Source organism: Vicia villosa, linkage group LG7 (genome assembly GCF_029867415.1).
Source record: "Vicia villosa cultivar HV-30 ecotype Madison, WI linkage group LG7, Vvil1.0, whole genome shotgun sequence".
Lineage (NCBI taxonomy): Eukaryota > Viridiplantae > Streptophyta > Magnoliopsida > Fabales > Fabaceae > Vicia > Vicia villosa.
The window spans coordinates 96674332-96688542 of record NC_081186.1 but is presented as its reverse complement, the minus strand read 5'-3'; the positions used below and the strand labels follow the sequence as shown (position 1 = coordinate 96688542).

The window sequence follows — 14211 nt, the reverse complement described above, 5'->3', positions numbered from 1 at the left end:
TTATAAGGTAAGTGACATGTACCATAAGTGTGAAAGAAAAATGTTCAAAAATATATGTTGAGTAACACTTTCTTAACAAAGGCTACCAATTACATAAAATTTGGAGTTTATTTGTTAACTTTAAGCCATAATACATGCACAAACTCCATGCTTCTATGATAAGAAAAGCCTCTAGCCTAAGTTTCTAACGCCTTATTTGGATACAAGGCTTTGTTTGGTCTGTGAAACAAAAAAAGGAACTACTAAACAACATTTTCTACTAGGCACATGTTTTGGTTTTTCATAGGTCACCTCTCAAATTCATAACCATATCCACACATTTCATGTTAAGCTAAGGAATCATGTTACCAAAATCCAAAACTCATAGTAATTTAATAGTATCCAACGATTGACCCCACATTTGCATTTTTTTAAGCCACTATGACAAAAAGGTGGTTCAGAAGCCATCATGTGAATAGCTTTTTTAACTTTTTTTTTATCTTTCCCTTCTTGTGTTTTTATTCTGTTTTCTTTTCATATAAATAATGTCTGAATTAGGAAGATTAATTCATCAGAAAATAGAAAATGGCTAAGATTTCACTCTCAATAACACTTGTGATTCTCTTCTGTGGTTTAACTCTTGCATCAAGAACTAAAATATTACCCCTCAGCAGTACTATTACTGCATTGGCACCAGAACTCAATAATGGCGTTTGCTCATCACTAGTGAAGACACAAGGCTATGCTTGTGAAGAACACTTGGTATGTACTTTGCAACATTGCTTTCATCTCTTTCTGTTTTTTATTAGAAATCAACAACTTTTAGAGTAAAAAAGTAGGTTCTAACAGGTTTCTATGTGTATGTAATTGTTTTTAGGTGACAACAAAAGATGGTTATGTTCTCAACATGCAGAGAATTCTACCAAGGGGGAAACCTGGAAGTAACATGCCAGTTGTGCTACAGCATGGACTATTCATGGTTACTAACAAACTTTGTTTTTTTTTTTTTTTCATGATTTTTGTTGTTTTTGTTGTTGTTGATGTTGGAAAAAATTAATGTAATGTTGTATGTTTTTTTGTAGGATGGTGTGACATGGTTATTGCTACCACCAAGTCAATCTCTTGCATTCCTTTTGGCAGATAATGGTTTTGACGTTTGGATTGCTAACTCGCGCGGAACCAAATATAGTCATCAACATACATCGTTTTCTAGTAACAGCTCAGTTAGTCCTCGAAATTGAAAATTTTCAATCACATTAGCACTTTTAAGTAGGCCGATATGAGTCCATTGCTTATATGAGGTTTCCATTTTTAGGATTATTGGAATTGGTCATGGGATGAATTGGTAGCATATGATCTTCCAGCAACATTCGAGTATGTGCATGATCAAACTGGACAAAAACTACACTATGTTGGTCACTCACAGGTGATTGTTTCATTGGTGAATTTTTTCATGTTTTCATATCTCCATATGTATAATTCAATGCAATATTAAAGAATGAAGATTTTTGGATTGTTTTTTACAGGGAACTTTGGTTGCATTGGCTGCTTTTTCCAAAGATCAACAACTGGACAAGTTGAGATCAGCTGCCTTGCTTTGTCCAATTGCTTATGTTGGTCAGATGACCTCACCATTAGCTAAAAAGGCTGCTGATAATTTCATCGCAGAGGTAACCGTTGTTAATCATAGATACATTGTTTCGTTTACACCAAAAATAAAGAAAATAGATATAATTGTTACTCAAAATTCAAAATATTAACATTGAAAATACGTGGTTCTTTTTCAACAGACACTATACAAGTTGGGAATTTTCGAATTTAGTCTGAAAGGGTAAGTATAATAAGACTAATGTTATGATTATGACTATTCATGAGTTCAGAAATATCGGCTTGACTCCATGTTTTCTGTAATGTTTGAATAGGGGATCTGTTGTAAAGTTTCTTAAGGACATGTGTGCGGGAACTTCCATTGACTGCACCAACTTGTTTACATCTTTCACAGGTTTTATGCATCTTCCAATTTAGAAAAAGGTCCTTTTTGACAGTTATCATCTATATTGATATTATCATCATGCTTTCAGGTCCAAATTGCTGCGTAAACCCTTTGATGATGAATACGTTTTTGGATCACGAGCCACAGCCAACAGCAACAAAGAACATGATTCACCTATCTCAGAGTAAGTGCTCATATTCTAGAAGAATTGCTTGTTTCATAAGAAAGGAATTGAATTTGAACTCTATGAATATTTGACAGTGATCAGAGAAGGAACCGTATCAATGTTTGATTATGAGAACCAAGACGAAAATACGAGACACTATGGACAATCCACTCCACCAATATACGACATGACAAGACTTCCGAAAGAGCTTCCTCTATTTGTTAGTTATGGAGGTGCTGATGCTCTTTCGGATGTTAAAGATGTACAACTTCTGTTAGAAAGTGTGAAAGATCATGATGCAGATAAACTTGTAGTTCAGTATAGAAATGATTATGCACATGCAGATTTTGTTATGGGACAAAATGCTAAACAAGATGTATACGAACCTCTCATTTCTTTCTTTAAGCTTCAGTGATATTTAAGGGAATATATAGTAATACACACCTTATAGGATTTTTTGAAAGTCTTAGTACAGAAATTTCAGAAAATGTAAGCATACAGAAGATATTTTTAATAATGGAAATTCCTATATACTTTTTGGTTTTGTGGACTTCCTCAGTTAAATTCCAAAAACTTCCAAAGATGTAATTGCTAGATTATAACTCATAACCATGAGATATCCTTGAGGAACTCATGTCTCATGTCATGCGACAAATCCAACTCGATCACAATTGTGCATGCAGCACTTAACTGAATTGAGCATTTCATGAAATAGCTTTCGGACAGAATAGATTGGTGATTAAGAGTTTATTTATCTTTGTTTCAGCCAAACAGAATGACTTCAAATCAAAGCTACAATCCATTCCTGGAAGAATGAACCTGTCTGGCATCATCAAACCTTTCGTAATATTTTTCTTCATACACATTAAAATCAATAACAGTATCAAAATTATATTGTCTCCAAGGAAGTTACAATCACCTCTAGTGTTTTTCCTTTCAATCATATCTATAGCATAATCAGCATCACAAAACCATAGTTTACCCGATTTGTTTTTAAAAACTCATTTGATTCCAATGAGTTTTTTGCCATTTGAGTCCAAACAATTTTCTGTTTGAAATGATTTAATTCTTATTGCATTTCCTATTTAGGATAATCATAACGACCTCCTTTACCTAATCATGATAATTAAATTCCAGCTTATTACGGGAGAAATAATGAGATGCAACATGAGGAACATGATCATCAAGATATGCAACATGAGGATCAAGATCATCATAAACAGAATGAGGATCAAACTCATCATGAGATAAATATATAGATCATGATTTCCTTTCCTTCTGTCCATTTACAAGCCAAGCTAAATTGTTCTATAATTAAGCGTAAAGGTTTGATAAATTGGCTGAACACGAGAAAGTGTCCAATCTGACCTTTTCTGATGGGGAAATTCGGAGGGATCAACACGAAGGAGCATTTTCTTTAGGAGTATCCACATACACTTCACACCTCCTTCGGGCGTTTCGCGCCAAACAAGAAAATGAATTGTTAACTGAAATAGTATATCATCTTTAGGAATATGATAGAATTCAGTATGGAACTTATTGTATTTCCCTTGAATTGATTTGTTGAAACAATTACATGGGTATATATAGTATCTACAGGCTGTACATATGCTAATAAAATAAAAATCAATTAGCATCAATCATGATACTCTATTACTCCCCCTTGAGTTGGAGACTGATGATTGTGAACTCCCAACTTGCCATGCAAGTCATGAAACGGTTTCTTCCCTAAGGACTTGGTAAAGATATCAGCATGTTGTTATTTTGTTGGTATGTAAGAAGTGGAAATGGTCATGGACTGTATTTGTTCGCGAATGAAATGACAATCCACTTCGATGTGTTTTGTCCTTTTGTGGTAGACTGGATTGGCAGCAAGATGCAAAACAAATGGTGAACCGTTGGAAGTTTTGAAACTCTAGTGAGGATATCCACAAAACAGAAAAGTATATAAGAATTTCCTTTATTAACAATATCTTCTGTATCCTTACATTCTCTGAGATTTCAATACTATGAGTATCTTCAACATGAAAAAAATAATTCTGAAAAATTCTATAAGGTGTGTAGTGTACTATATATTCTTTAAATATCACTGAAGCTTAAAGAAAGATATGAGAGGTTCATATACATCTTGTTTAGCATTTTGTCCCATAACAAAATCTGCATGCGCATAATCATTTCTATACTGAACCACAAGCTTATCTGCATCATGATCTTTCACACTTTCTAACAGAAGTTGCACGTCTTTAACATCAGAAAGCGCATCAGCACCTCCATAACTAACAAAAAGAGGAAGCTCTTTCGGAAGTCTTGTCATGTCGTATATTGGTGGAGTTGATTGTCCATAGTGTCGAATATTCTCGTCTTGATTCTCATAATCAAACATTGATACGGTTCCTTCTCTGATCACTGTTAAAATATTCATAAGAGTTCAAATTCAATTCATATTGTTGTCATGTATGATATTTTAATTAGGAAAATAGGACTACTTACTCTGAGATAAATGGATCACGTTCTTCGTTGCTGATGGCTGAGGCTCGTGATCCAAAAAGGTGTTTATCAACGAAGAGTTTACGCAGCAATTCGGACCTGAAAGTATAATAATAATATCAATGTAGGTGATATGATGACAAAATAAACTTTAGCAAGAAACCTAATGAGTGTCTATTGATAAATTGGAAGATGCATAAAACCTGTGAAAGATGTAAACAAGTTGCTGCAGTCGATGGAAGTTCCCGTACACATGTCCTTAAGAAACTTTACGACAGATCCCCTATTCAAACATTAAAGAAGAGATGGATTCAAGCCGATATTTCTGAACTCACGATTAATCAGCATCATAAGACTAGTCACATATTTGTTTAATGTGTCACGGAAAATAATAAGTACTTACCCTCTCAGACTAAATTCGAAAACTCCCAACTTGTACAGTGTCTGTTGAGAAAGAACCACGTATATTCGATGTTAATATTTTGAATTTTGAGTAACAATCATATCTATTTTCTTTGATTAGCAATAGTTACCTCTGCAATGAAATTATCGGCGGCCTTTTTAGCTACTTGTGAGGTCATCTGACTAACATAAGCAATTGGACAAAGCAAGGCAGCTGATCTCAACTTGTCCAGTTGTTGATCTTTCGAAAAAGCAGCCAATGCAACCAAAGTTCCCTACATAAGATAATCCAAAAAACTTCATTCTTTAATATCACATTGAGTTATACATATGGAGAGGTGAAAACATGAAAAAATTCACCAATGAATCACCTGAGAGTGACCAACATAGTGTAGTTTTTGTCGAGTTTGATCATGCACATACTGGAATGTTGCAGGAAGATCATATGCAACTAATTCATCCCATGACCAATTCCAGTAATCCTAAACAATGGAAACCTCATATAAGCAATGGACTCAAATTTGTCTACTTAAAAGTGCTAACAGAATCAGAGATTTTCAATTTCGAGGACTAACCGAGCTGTTACTAGAAAAGGATGTATGTTGATAACTATATTTGGTTCCACGCGAGTTAGCAATCCAAACATCAAAACCATTATCCGCCAAAAGGAATGCAAGAGATTGACTTGGTGGTAGCAATAACCATGTCACACCATCCTACAAAAACATATAACATTACATCAATTTCCAACATCAACAACGATAATAACAACAAAAAGTCATGAAAAAAAACAAAATTTGTTAGTAACCATGAATAGTCCATGCTGTAGCACAACTGGTATGTTACTTCCAGGTTTCCCCCTTGGTAGAATTCTATGCATGTTAAGAACATAACCATCTTTTGTTGTCACCTAAAAACAATTACATACACATAGAACCTAGTTAGAAGCTACTAAATTTCTCTAAAAGTTGTTGATTTTAATCAAAAAAACAGAAAGAGATGAAAGCAATGTTGAACAGTACATACCAAGTGTTCTTCACAAGCATAGCCTTGTGTTTTCACTAGTGATGAGCAAACACCATCATTGAGTTCTGGTGCCAATGCAGTAATAGTTCTTCTGTGGGGTAATATTTTAGTTCTTGATGCAAGACTTAAACCACAGAAGAGAATCACAAGTGTTATTGAGAGTGAAATCTTAGCCATTTTCTATTTTTTGATGAATTAATGTTCCTAATTCAGACAGTATTTATATGAAGAGAAAACAGAATAATAACAAAGGAAGGGAAAAAAAAAAAAAAAGTTAAAAAAGTTATTCACATGAGGAGTTTTGAACCACCTTTTTGTCAATAGATTGGACATATAGTGGCTTAGAAAAATGCATTTGTGGGGTCATCATTGTCGGATACTATTAAACTAATAAGAGTTTTGGATTTTGGTGACATGATTTCTTAGCTTAACATGAAATGTGTGGATGGTTATGAATTTGAGAGGTGACCTATGACCATACAAATGTGGTGCATATAAAAAGCCAAAACATGTGCCATGAAGAAAATGTTGTGTAATAGTTCCTTTTTTATCACAAACCAAACAAGGCCTTGTATTGGAAACTTAAACTAGAGGCTTTTCTTATCATAGAAGCATGAGTTTGTACATGTACTATGGCTTAAGCTTAACAAATACTTAAACTTCAAACTTTATGCAATTGGTAGCCTCTGTTAAGAAAGTGTTACTCAACATACAAAATTTTTGACATTCTTCAATGATTTAAATAATGGTTAATTTAGTTTAAGATAATATTATTATTTTCAGTTATTATGTAACTTTTTATGATTAGCTTTATACATCTTGCGTTAAAAAATATATGTTATACACCTCCTTAATATTTTTACCTATACTATAACTTATATTAGGTGGGAAACATAACCAATGACACTTGACAGTATTAGATCAAAATGCACATGATGTGTAAGTTGGAATGAGTGAATTAAAAGGTTCTAATAAAAAGATCAAAAGTTCATTCTCCACCCTCAACCTGATACTACAAAAAAAGTTTCAAACATCCAAATAAATGGTAAAGGATTTCATTGTGAAAACATAATAAACCTTAAGCTCAAAACCTTCATCAATTATTTCTAGTTTGAATATTCCCACACTATAGGATTCATTATATCAATCTAATCCAATGATTATAGTGTATTACAAAATTTGATAATCAACATTTTGGAAATTAAATGTATATGTAACATTCGCACCCTGCTCTTTAATTGAGCATTTCACTTTATTTGAGACTAATAAAGTAAATAACATATCTGATTGCAGAGACGCAAATTTGAACTCATGTCATCCAACTTATTTACATTTAAGAGGTGAAATTTGATAGTTATACAACTTAACCATAAAAAAAATAACATCAAATGTATTTTTTTTTTTTTACCAAAGAATCACTCCATTTCATTCACATTCACAATATAAGAGCTTATACATATAAAGTGAAAACAAAATTGTTATTCCAACAATTTTAAAATTGATGAAAGTTGAATCAACAAAACTGAAAATTGTGAGATCTTTTTGTCAAACCCCAAAAGTAATGTATGTGTATTTCCTACGTTGTAAATTTAATAATCAAAATAACGCAGCAGTATCTAGACACTTATCACATGAAGGATGAAGAATATGCAGGCCAAAATAATATTGGAAGACTAATCAATGCATAAATTCTAATGGGATTTTCCAGCAATGTGCGTGGAGGATGCGTCCTTTATTATTGTTTCAGATGTTTTCACTGCAGTATCTTGCACTTTGGATCTTCTAGGGAACTGGAATTTCCACCCTTTAGCTTTTATATTCCCAAGCATTTGCCATCTTCTAGGTTTAATCTGTCCTAGCAATTTCATCTGTTCCTTTCTGAACTTCTTTGTTGTGTACCAGCTTCCACCTCTCCATCCCAAGCCATACCTGGATATCAGCAAAAGGTTAAAATTTAAGAGTAAATGAAAACTAAAACAATTGAATTAATTGATTGCAAAATACCAACACTCAATACACTAAATATGCAAATGTGATACTCATATCCGAGACTCTAACATCTAGTCGGCATGATACATAATTTGAAAATTTTCCTTCTACTCATTAAATCATTTTGTGCACATGCATTATGAGACTCTCTTTTATATGTTTATTAAACATGTTTTGGAGCCAGGATGAAAAGATAATCACTTAAAATTGACCTTCAGTACATACATATAGTTATAGGAAAACTACTTGCATTCTCGCACTAGTCATGACCCCTTAACACATACTTTTGATTGCTCAAATATTAGCAATGCAAACTTCTTCCTTTTCTAATGCCTTCCACAGCATTTCTCTAGGTACTCTATCGTATTCTTTTCTAAATCAATAAAAACCATGTAGGTCTTTATAATTCCTAACCCTACGATATCTCTCCATCGGTGTTTGGGGCTAGTACATAGCATCCGTAGTTGGTTGACACAACATAAAACAAATTTAATTTTGTGATGAGGAGATCTTGCTTTAATATTGATACTTGTATGCAAGTTCTCTGAAAAAATGCAATCAATATTCTTTCTAGTCATACTTTCAACTACCTTATTGATAAAAGTCATAAAACTAAATGATACAACATCAACAACCAAGTCTTATCCCACTAAGTGGGGTCGGCTACATGGAACAACTTTCGTCATAATGTTCTATCTAGGACCATGCTTCTATCCAAATTGTCAATCTCGAGATCTTTCTTAATAACTTCTCTTATAGTCTTTATAGGTCTTCTTCTTCCTCTTCCTCTAGTTGTTTGACTTCTCACCATATGATATACTCTCCTTACCACAGAATCTACAGGTCATATCTCTACATGCTCAAACCACCTAAGTCTATTTTCCACCATCTTCTCAACTATAGGTCCTACCCCAGCACCCTCTCTAATATTTTCATTTCTAATTCTATCATGTCTAGTCTTACCACACATTCAACGCAACATCTTCATCTCTTCAACATGTCTACTCATAAAACTAAATGATACCATATAAAAATCATAAATGGACACATCAAACACTAAACAACAAGTTAGCAGATTGTAATAGCCAAGAGTGACATGATGTTAAGGAAAAATTCACAAAGTCCCCAAGGAGTAAGCTCAACGGAAAGCCCTGGGACACCAGAGATTCTGGGTTCAATCCCTCCTACTAACAAATCCCCCTCCCCCTAACAAATTAACCACTAACAACTTATCTATAAAAACGATCAATTTACATAGTTAAGCACAAGGGTCACTAAAAGGAAACATAACAAACCCTATAAGTAAAGCTGTTCCAGCAGTGGCTGCACAAGCAGGAATACTACAACCTCCAGGACGACCAACAATATCTTTGATTTCAGAATGTTGAAGATTTACATTGCTTTTCATCTAGCAATAAACAAAAACAAAATATAGGTAATCAAAGCAAGTAAAACCAAAAACCTCCATCGGAGTGACACCCCTCTGGAAAAAGATGTGTCTGTGCCGGTGTCCAAAACCGACACCGACACTTGTGATACCATTTAAAATATTTATTTTTTCAAATTATTTTCGTTGTCAGTGTGGTGTTTCCGGTGTCCATTGCCAAAAACAGTATAAAAAAAAATGAATAAAAAATAAATAGATATATACAGCATGTTCAATGGATTGAAGCCTTTCATCAACTCTGGTATCATGTACATGACGCAACGAATAACCTAAAATTCGAAACAAAAATAAAAAAATTAATTTAAAAAAATACAAATATAAGCATGTAATAATATAATCAAATTAGGTTATGAGAGAACAAACCTAGGAAAGCAGTAGCGACGGAAGCAATGGAAGTTCCGACGGTGAAAACAACTCGGTGTCTCTCAAACGTATCCTGTAACAGAAAATGATGAGAGAGAAAGTGATGAGAGAGAGAGAGAGAGAGGAAGAAGAAGAATGAAGGAACGAACCTTGGTGGAGAAGTAGGTTTCTTGAATTGCGGCCCATGAATTGAGAGATTTGCGTTTTAGGTTTGCAGCGGAAGCTGAATTTGAGATTGATCTCAATCTCAAATTCCTTAGGCGCTGCATAATGCATTATACTGCGTTTTTTCAAAGGAAAAATAAATAGCTTTTGAGTTTGTTTTTACTTTTTGCCCAATCAATCAATATTGAATTGGAGATATGGAAAATCAGAAAATAAAAATAGGACTACAATTTTACGTTTGTCACTTGAATTGGATTTTTTTAGCTGACTTGAAATTATAATTTTTTGTTTTTAATTATTTTTAATTTCATATAACGTTTTTTATTTTAATTTTATTAAATAATTAAATTTTAGAGAAACTTTTAATCTACCTCACGGGTTCTTCCTAAAATGTCCTCGACTATCGGAGGTGTATCTCTAGAAGCATTTTTTTTATTCAATATTGATTTGTTCGGTAAATACACTCAGAAAAACTCAAATTTTAGCAAAAAAATGTGATTTCTAATATATATCAAGAAGAAACATGCATATAATTGCGTCAGATTTCTAAGAGTATTATGAGGTGAATTGAAATATTGTCAAATTTTAAAATAACTAATAATCATTAAAAAAAGTTTAAATTATAATTCTTTTAAAATAAAATTTAATTTTATACTAAAATTTCAAAGTTGAATTTTGAAATTTTCTAAAATCACGAAAAATCTCTTTACACTAAATTTTTTAAACTTTTATTTATGATTAATTAAATAACTAACTTCTTGGAGAGATTTTTGTTTGAATATTTATTTACATATAAATATATCATTGAAAATATGTTTAATATATTAATATTAAATATAAAATAAATATTAAAGTTTCTTGTAAAAAGAATATTTATAAATATTTTCTAAACTAAAAGTGATGTTTCTTGTAAATTAGAAATATTTTGTAAATTTAAAATACTTTCTTTGATCCGGCTGAGGCAAGGTTACAATTGTCCAAAAGTGATGATGAATAGGAGGTTACAGTTGTCCAAAAGTGATGATGAATAAGATGTGGATCCAACGCAATATCGGTGATTAATTGGATAGTTACGTTATCTTTGCAATACACGACCAGATTTGGCGTTTAGTGTTAGTATAACAAGTAGATTCATGGAGAGCCCGAAGGTATATCACTTGACAGCAGTTAAGAGAATCCTACGATACATCAAAGATACTCTTGGCTTCGAAATTCTTTTTCCAACAACTGACACGGGAGAACATGCAAATTGCTCGGTTACACGAATTCCAATTGGTGCGCAGATAAGGACGATCGCAAATCTACGGTTTGTTTTGTCTTTATGTTCGGAGGAGCATCAGTCTCTTGGTGTTCTAAAAAGGCACCTGTGGTAACACTCTCTCCAGGCTGTGTGGCTTGTGAATTTGCTAGAAGAGTTAGGCAGCAAGGTGGAAGAAGCTGTCACACTCTTGGTTGATAACGTTTCAGCTATTTGTCTTGCTAAGAATCCCATAGCACATGGGAGAAGCAAGCATATTGATATGAAGTTTCATTACTTGAGTTATCTGGTGTGTGCATGCCAGTTGCAATTAGGATACTATCGAAGCGAAGAATGAATTGCAGATTTGTTAATGAAAGGTGTAACAAATGTGGTTTTCAAGAACCTAGTGACAAGTTTAGGTATGAAGAACTTTGAGCATTTGAATTAAGGTGGTGTATTGAAGTCCTTGATAATTCAAATGCACTTTTGAGACTATTTCGTGGAAAGCAGCTTATTGAAAAAGCACTTTTGGAAGTCTGAAATTTCAAAGTTGCGAAGAGGAAATCGATTCCCCTATTTTTGGAAATCGATTTCTTGAGAGTTGAATTGTTTTATTTTTAGATTTTCAGTTGTGGAAATCGATTACCTAGTTTGGGAAAATCGATTTCCCGAGAGATATGTTGTTTTCCTGCGGCTTTATGGGTCTATTTTGGTTCCAACTTGTATTGTTATGTCCTATAAATATCCTTCATGTAATATTTGTCAAAAGTAATGTCATTTGTTATAATTTTCCTTAATTATTCTCTCTCACTCAATATCTCAATATTCTCCATCTTCTAAAATTCTTCATTTTTCTCCATTGATTCACCAACAAGCTTTGTGCTTGTTCCAACATAACAAACCTAGTGAAGTGTACCTAGAGTGAAAATGTTTGAATCATAGCACCAACAATTTTTCATTTATCATGACTAAATGTGATTGACCTTGAATATCATCACAGTTCTTATACTCAACCATGGTGTAGAGTGCAATCATTTCTTCATGGTTCGTATTATCAACCGAGGTGAAAGGTATTACATATTTATATATAAGCAAAATTATTCCTCGCTTCAGTACATAAGATATGTCTCTCTCAAAAGAACACCCTAACATCTCTTTCACTCGTCTCTCTCAAAACAAAAACCTAACATCTCTGTCACTCGTCTCTCTCCTATGAAAATCCCAAACTTATGAATTGAACTCGTCTTCTTCGAAGGGTTACCTTTGTTGCATCAAATCTTAAGAAATGACTACCTTACAAGTTCGTCTTTATAATAGTTTATGTTTCAAAAAAATTTATGTATTATTGTTTACATTTCAGTAAGTTGTTTCATAATGTTTGAAATTTCTGCTTGTTTTGACTTGAAGGTAGGAATGATGAATGAAAAAATTAACGAGGATGAAGATAAAGTGATCGATGCAAACTTGTGAGAAAGACCATAATGACATTCATTCAAAATTAACACAAGTTCTCAGCTCTCACTTCAGCTTCATCCTCCTTTCATTTTGGATGTAAATATGGGACAAGTACGTTTCTAAAACATTTTATGAGTTGCTATGTTGTTGTTATTAATAAAAAATTTATGTTGTATGTAGTTTATGCTATGTTTTGATAATATTGTTGTTTTTAATAAGAGTTTTTTTGTTGTATCTTGTATGTTGTTTAAAGTTCGTTGTTGATGTATGTTATTGCTAATGTTTGTTTGAAAGATAAATTTATTATATATTATGCGGTTTGAGTGTGTTTTAAACACCGTCGAATATATAACTTTTTGGATTGCATTAGAAAATAATAATATGATAGATAAAGTTATATTAAAAAAGAATTACACGTTCAATTCTAGACAAGAATTCTTCCGCCCATTATCTGTATTTCGTCTTTTAATCGTTGAAACTTGGTTTAACGCTTCTAGTTCTTCAACCGTCCCTTCCTCCACTTCTAATTTTGTTTGCAAAGTAAATAATATGTTGCAAAATGAACTAGAGGTGAAGAAATGGAAGGTTGAAGAACTAGGAGCATTAAACCAAGTTCTAACCGTTAAAGGGCAAAATGCGGATAAAGAGCTGAAGAATTATTGTCTAACATTGAACGTGTAACTTGTTCTTCTAATATAACTTAAGTTGTCATATTATAATGTTCTAGATCAGATTGAAAGATAGCTTATATATTTAGTGAACTTTAGCGAAATAAGCATTCCACATTATTTATAATAAATTCAATGTACATATCACAATGGTTGTTTAGAACAATTGTTGTTAAATGTTATGCATTAAAGAATATCACAATGATTCTTTTAAGTAATCATTGTGATAGGTAGCGCGTTACATAGCTTATAATTACGGTCGTAAGACCGTGGTGTAATCGCGGTCGCACGATTGTGGTGAAAAACATCATACATACAACCACCTCTTACCTCTCAACGGTTGATCAGACGTGGTGGTCTCTTTTTCTACTGTTGTGAAATTGCTTTTACGTAGTAATGACTCAAAGTTTTTTTTTTTTTTGTTAATCGTGATGAAGAAATGGTAAAAGGAGGATAGCATACTCTCAATTTCTTCGCTTACACAATCCAATCAACATGATTGGAATGAGACGTCTTGGGTACGACCTTTGGCATAGTCTTGTAAACAATTATGCCAAATTATTTTGTTTCATCATTAAGTTTATTAGTGGCCTTATCTGATTACTTATCATTATGAATGATTTTGTTTCATTATCTTATCTTAATGGATGATTAAGTTCCATCATCTTCTGCATTAACCGCTTTCTCTCGCACTCAGTTAAGGGTTTGTTCCTCATCCCTACCCCCGAGTGAGATCCCAGTTTGAGGTCGATATAATTAAGGCTCCCGCTCTAGATTGACTCGCCACCAAGAGGGTGTGTGCATAGTCTGGTGTTCCACTATTGTTTTTCG

General features: G+C 33.0%; 2 protein-coding genes across 2 annotated transcripts; one reads left to right on the top strand and one right to left on the bottom strand.

Annotated features, from left to right (window-relative positions):
- Positions 1-489: 489 nt before the first annotated feature.
- Positions 490-2677, top strand: LOC131617913 (triacylglycerol lipase 2-like). The gene is made up of 9 exons (XM_058889180.1): positions 490-741; positions 857-958; positions 1062-1202; positions 1295-1405; positions 1506-1649; positions 1770-1810; positions 1902-1981; positions 2061-2156; positions 2234-2677. Exons 1-9 carry the CDS (start codon positions 565-567, stop codon positions 2551-2553), a joined length of 1212 nt encoding a protein of 403 aa, XP_058745163.1. The 5' UTR covers positions 490-564; the 3' UTR covers positions 2554-2677.
- Positions 2678-4195: 1518 nt separating this feature from the next.
- On the bottom strand, positions 4196-10206 carry LOC131616028 (triacylglycerol lipase 2-like). Its single transcript, XM_058887248.1, has 13 exons — positions 10002-10206; positions 9853-9925; positions 9694-9758; positions 9338-9450; positions 7865-7982; positions 5836-5937; positions 5603-5743; positions 5399-5509; positions 5159-5302; positions 5029-5069; positions 4829-4908; positions 4629-4724; positions 4196-4544 (listed from the first exon to the last, which is right to left on the bottom strand). The coding sequence occupies exons 1-13, from the start codon at positions 10119-10121 to the stop codon at positions 4225-4227; spliced, it is 1524 nt and encodes a 507-aa protein (XP_058743231.1). The 5' UTR covers positions 10122-10206; the 3' UTR covers positions 4196-4224.
- Between the last annotated feature and the right edge of the window lie 4005 nt (positions 10207-14211).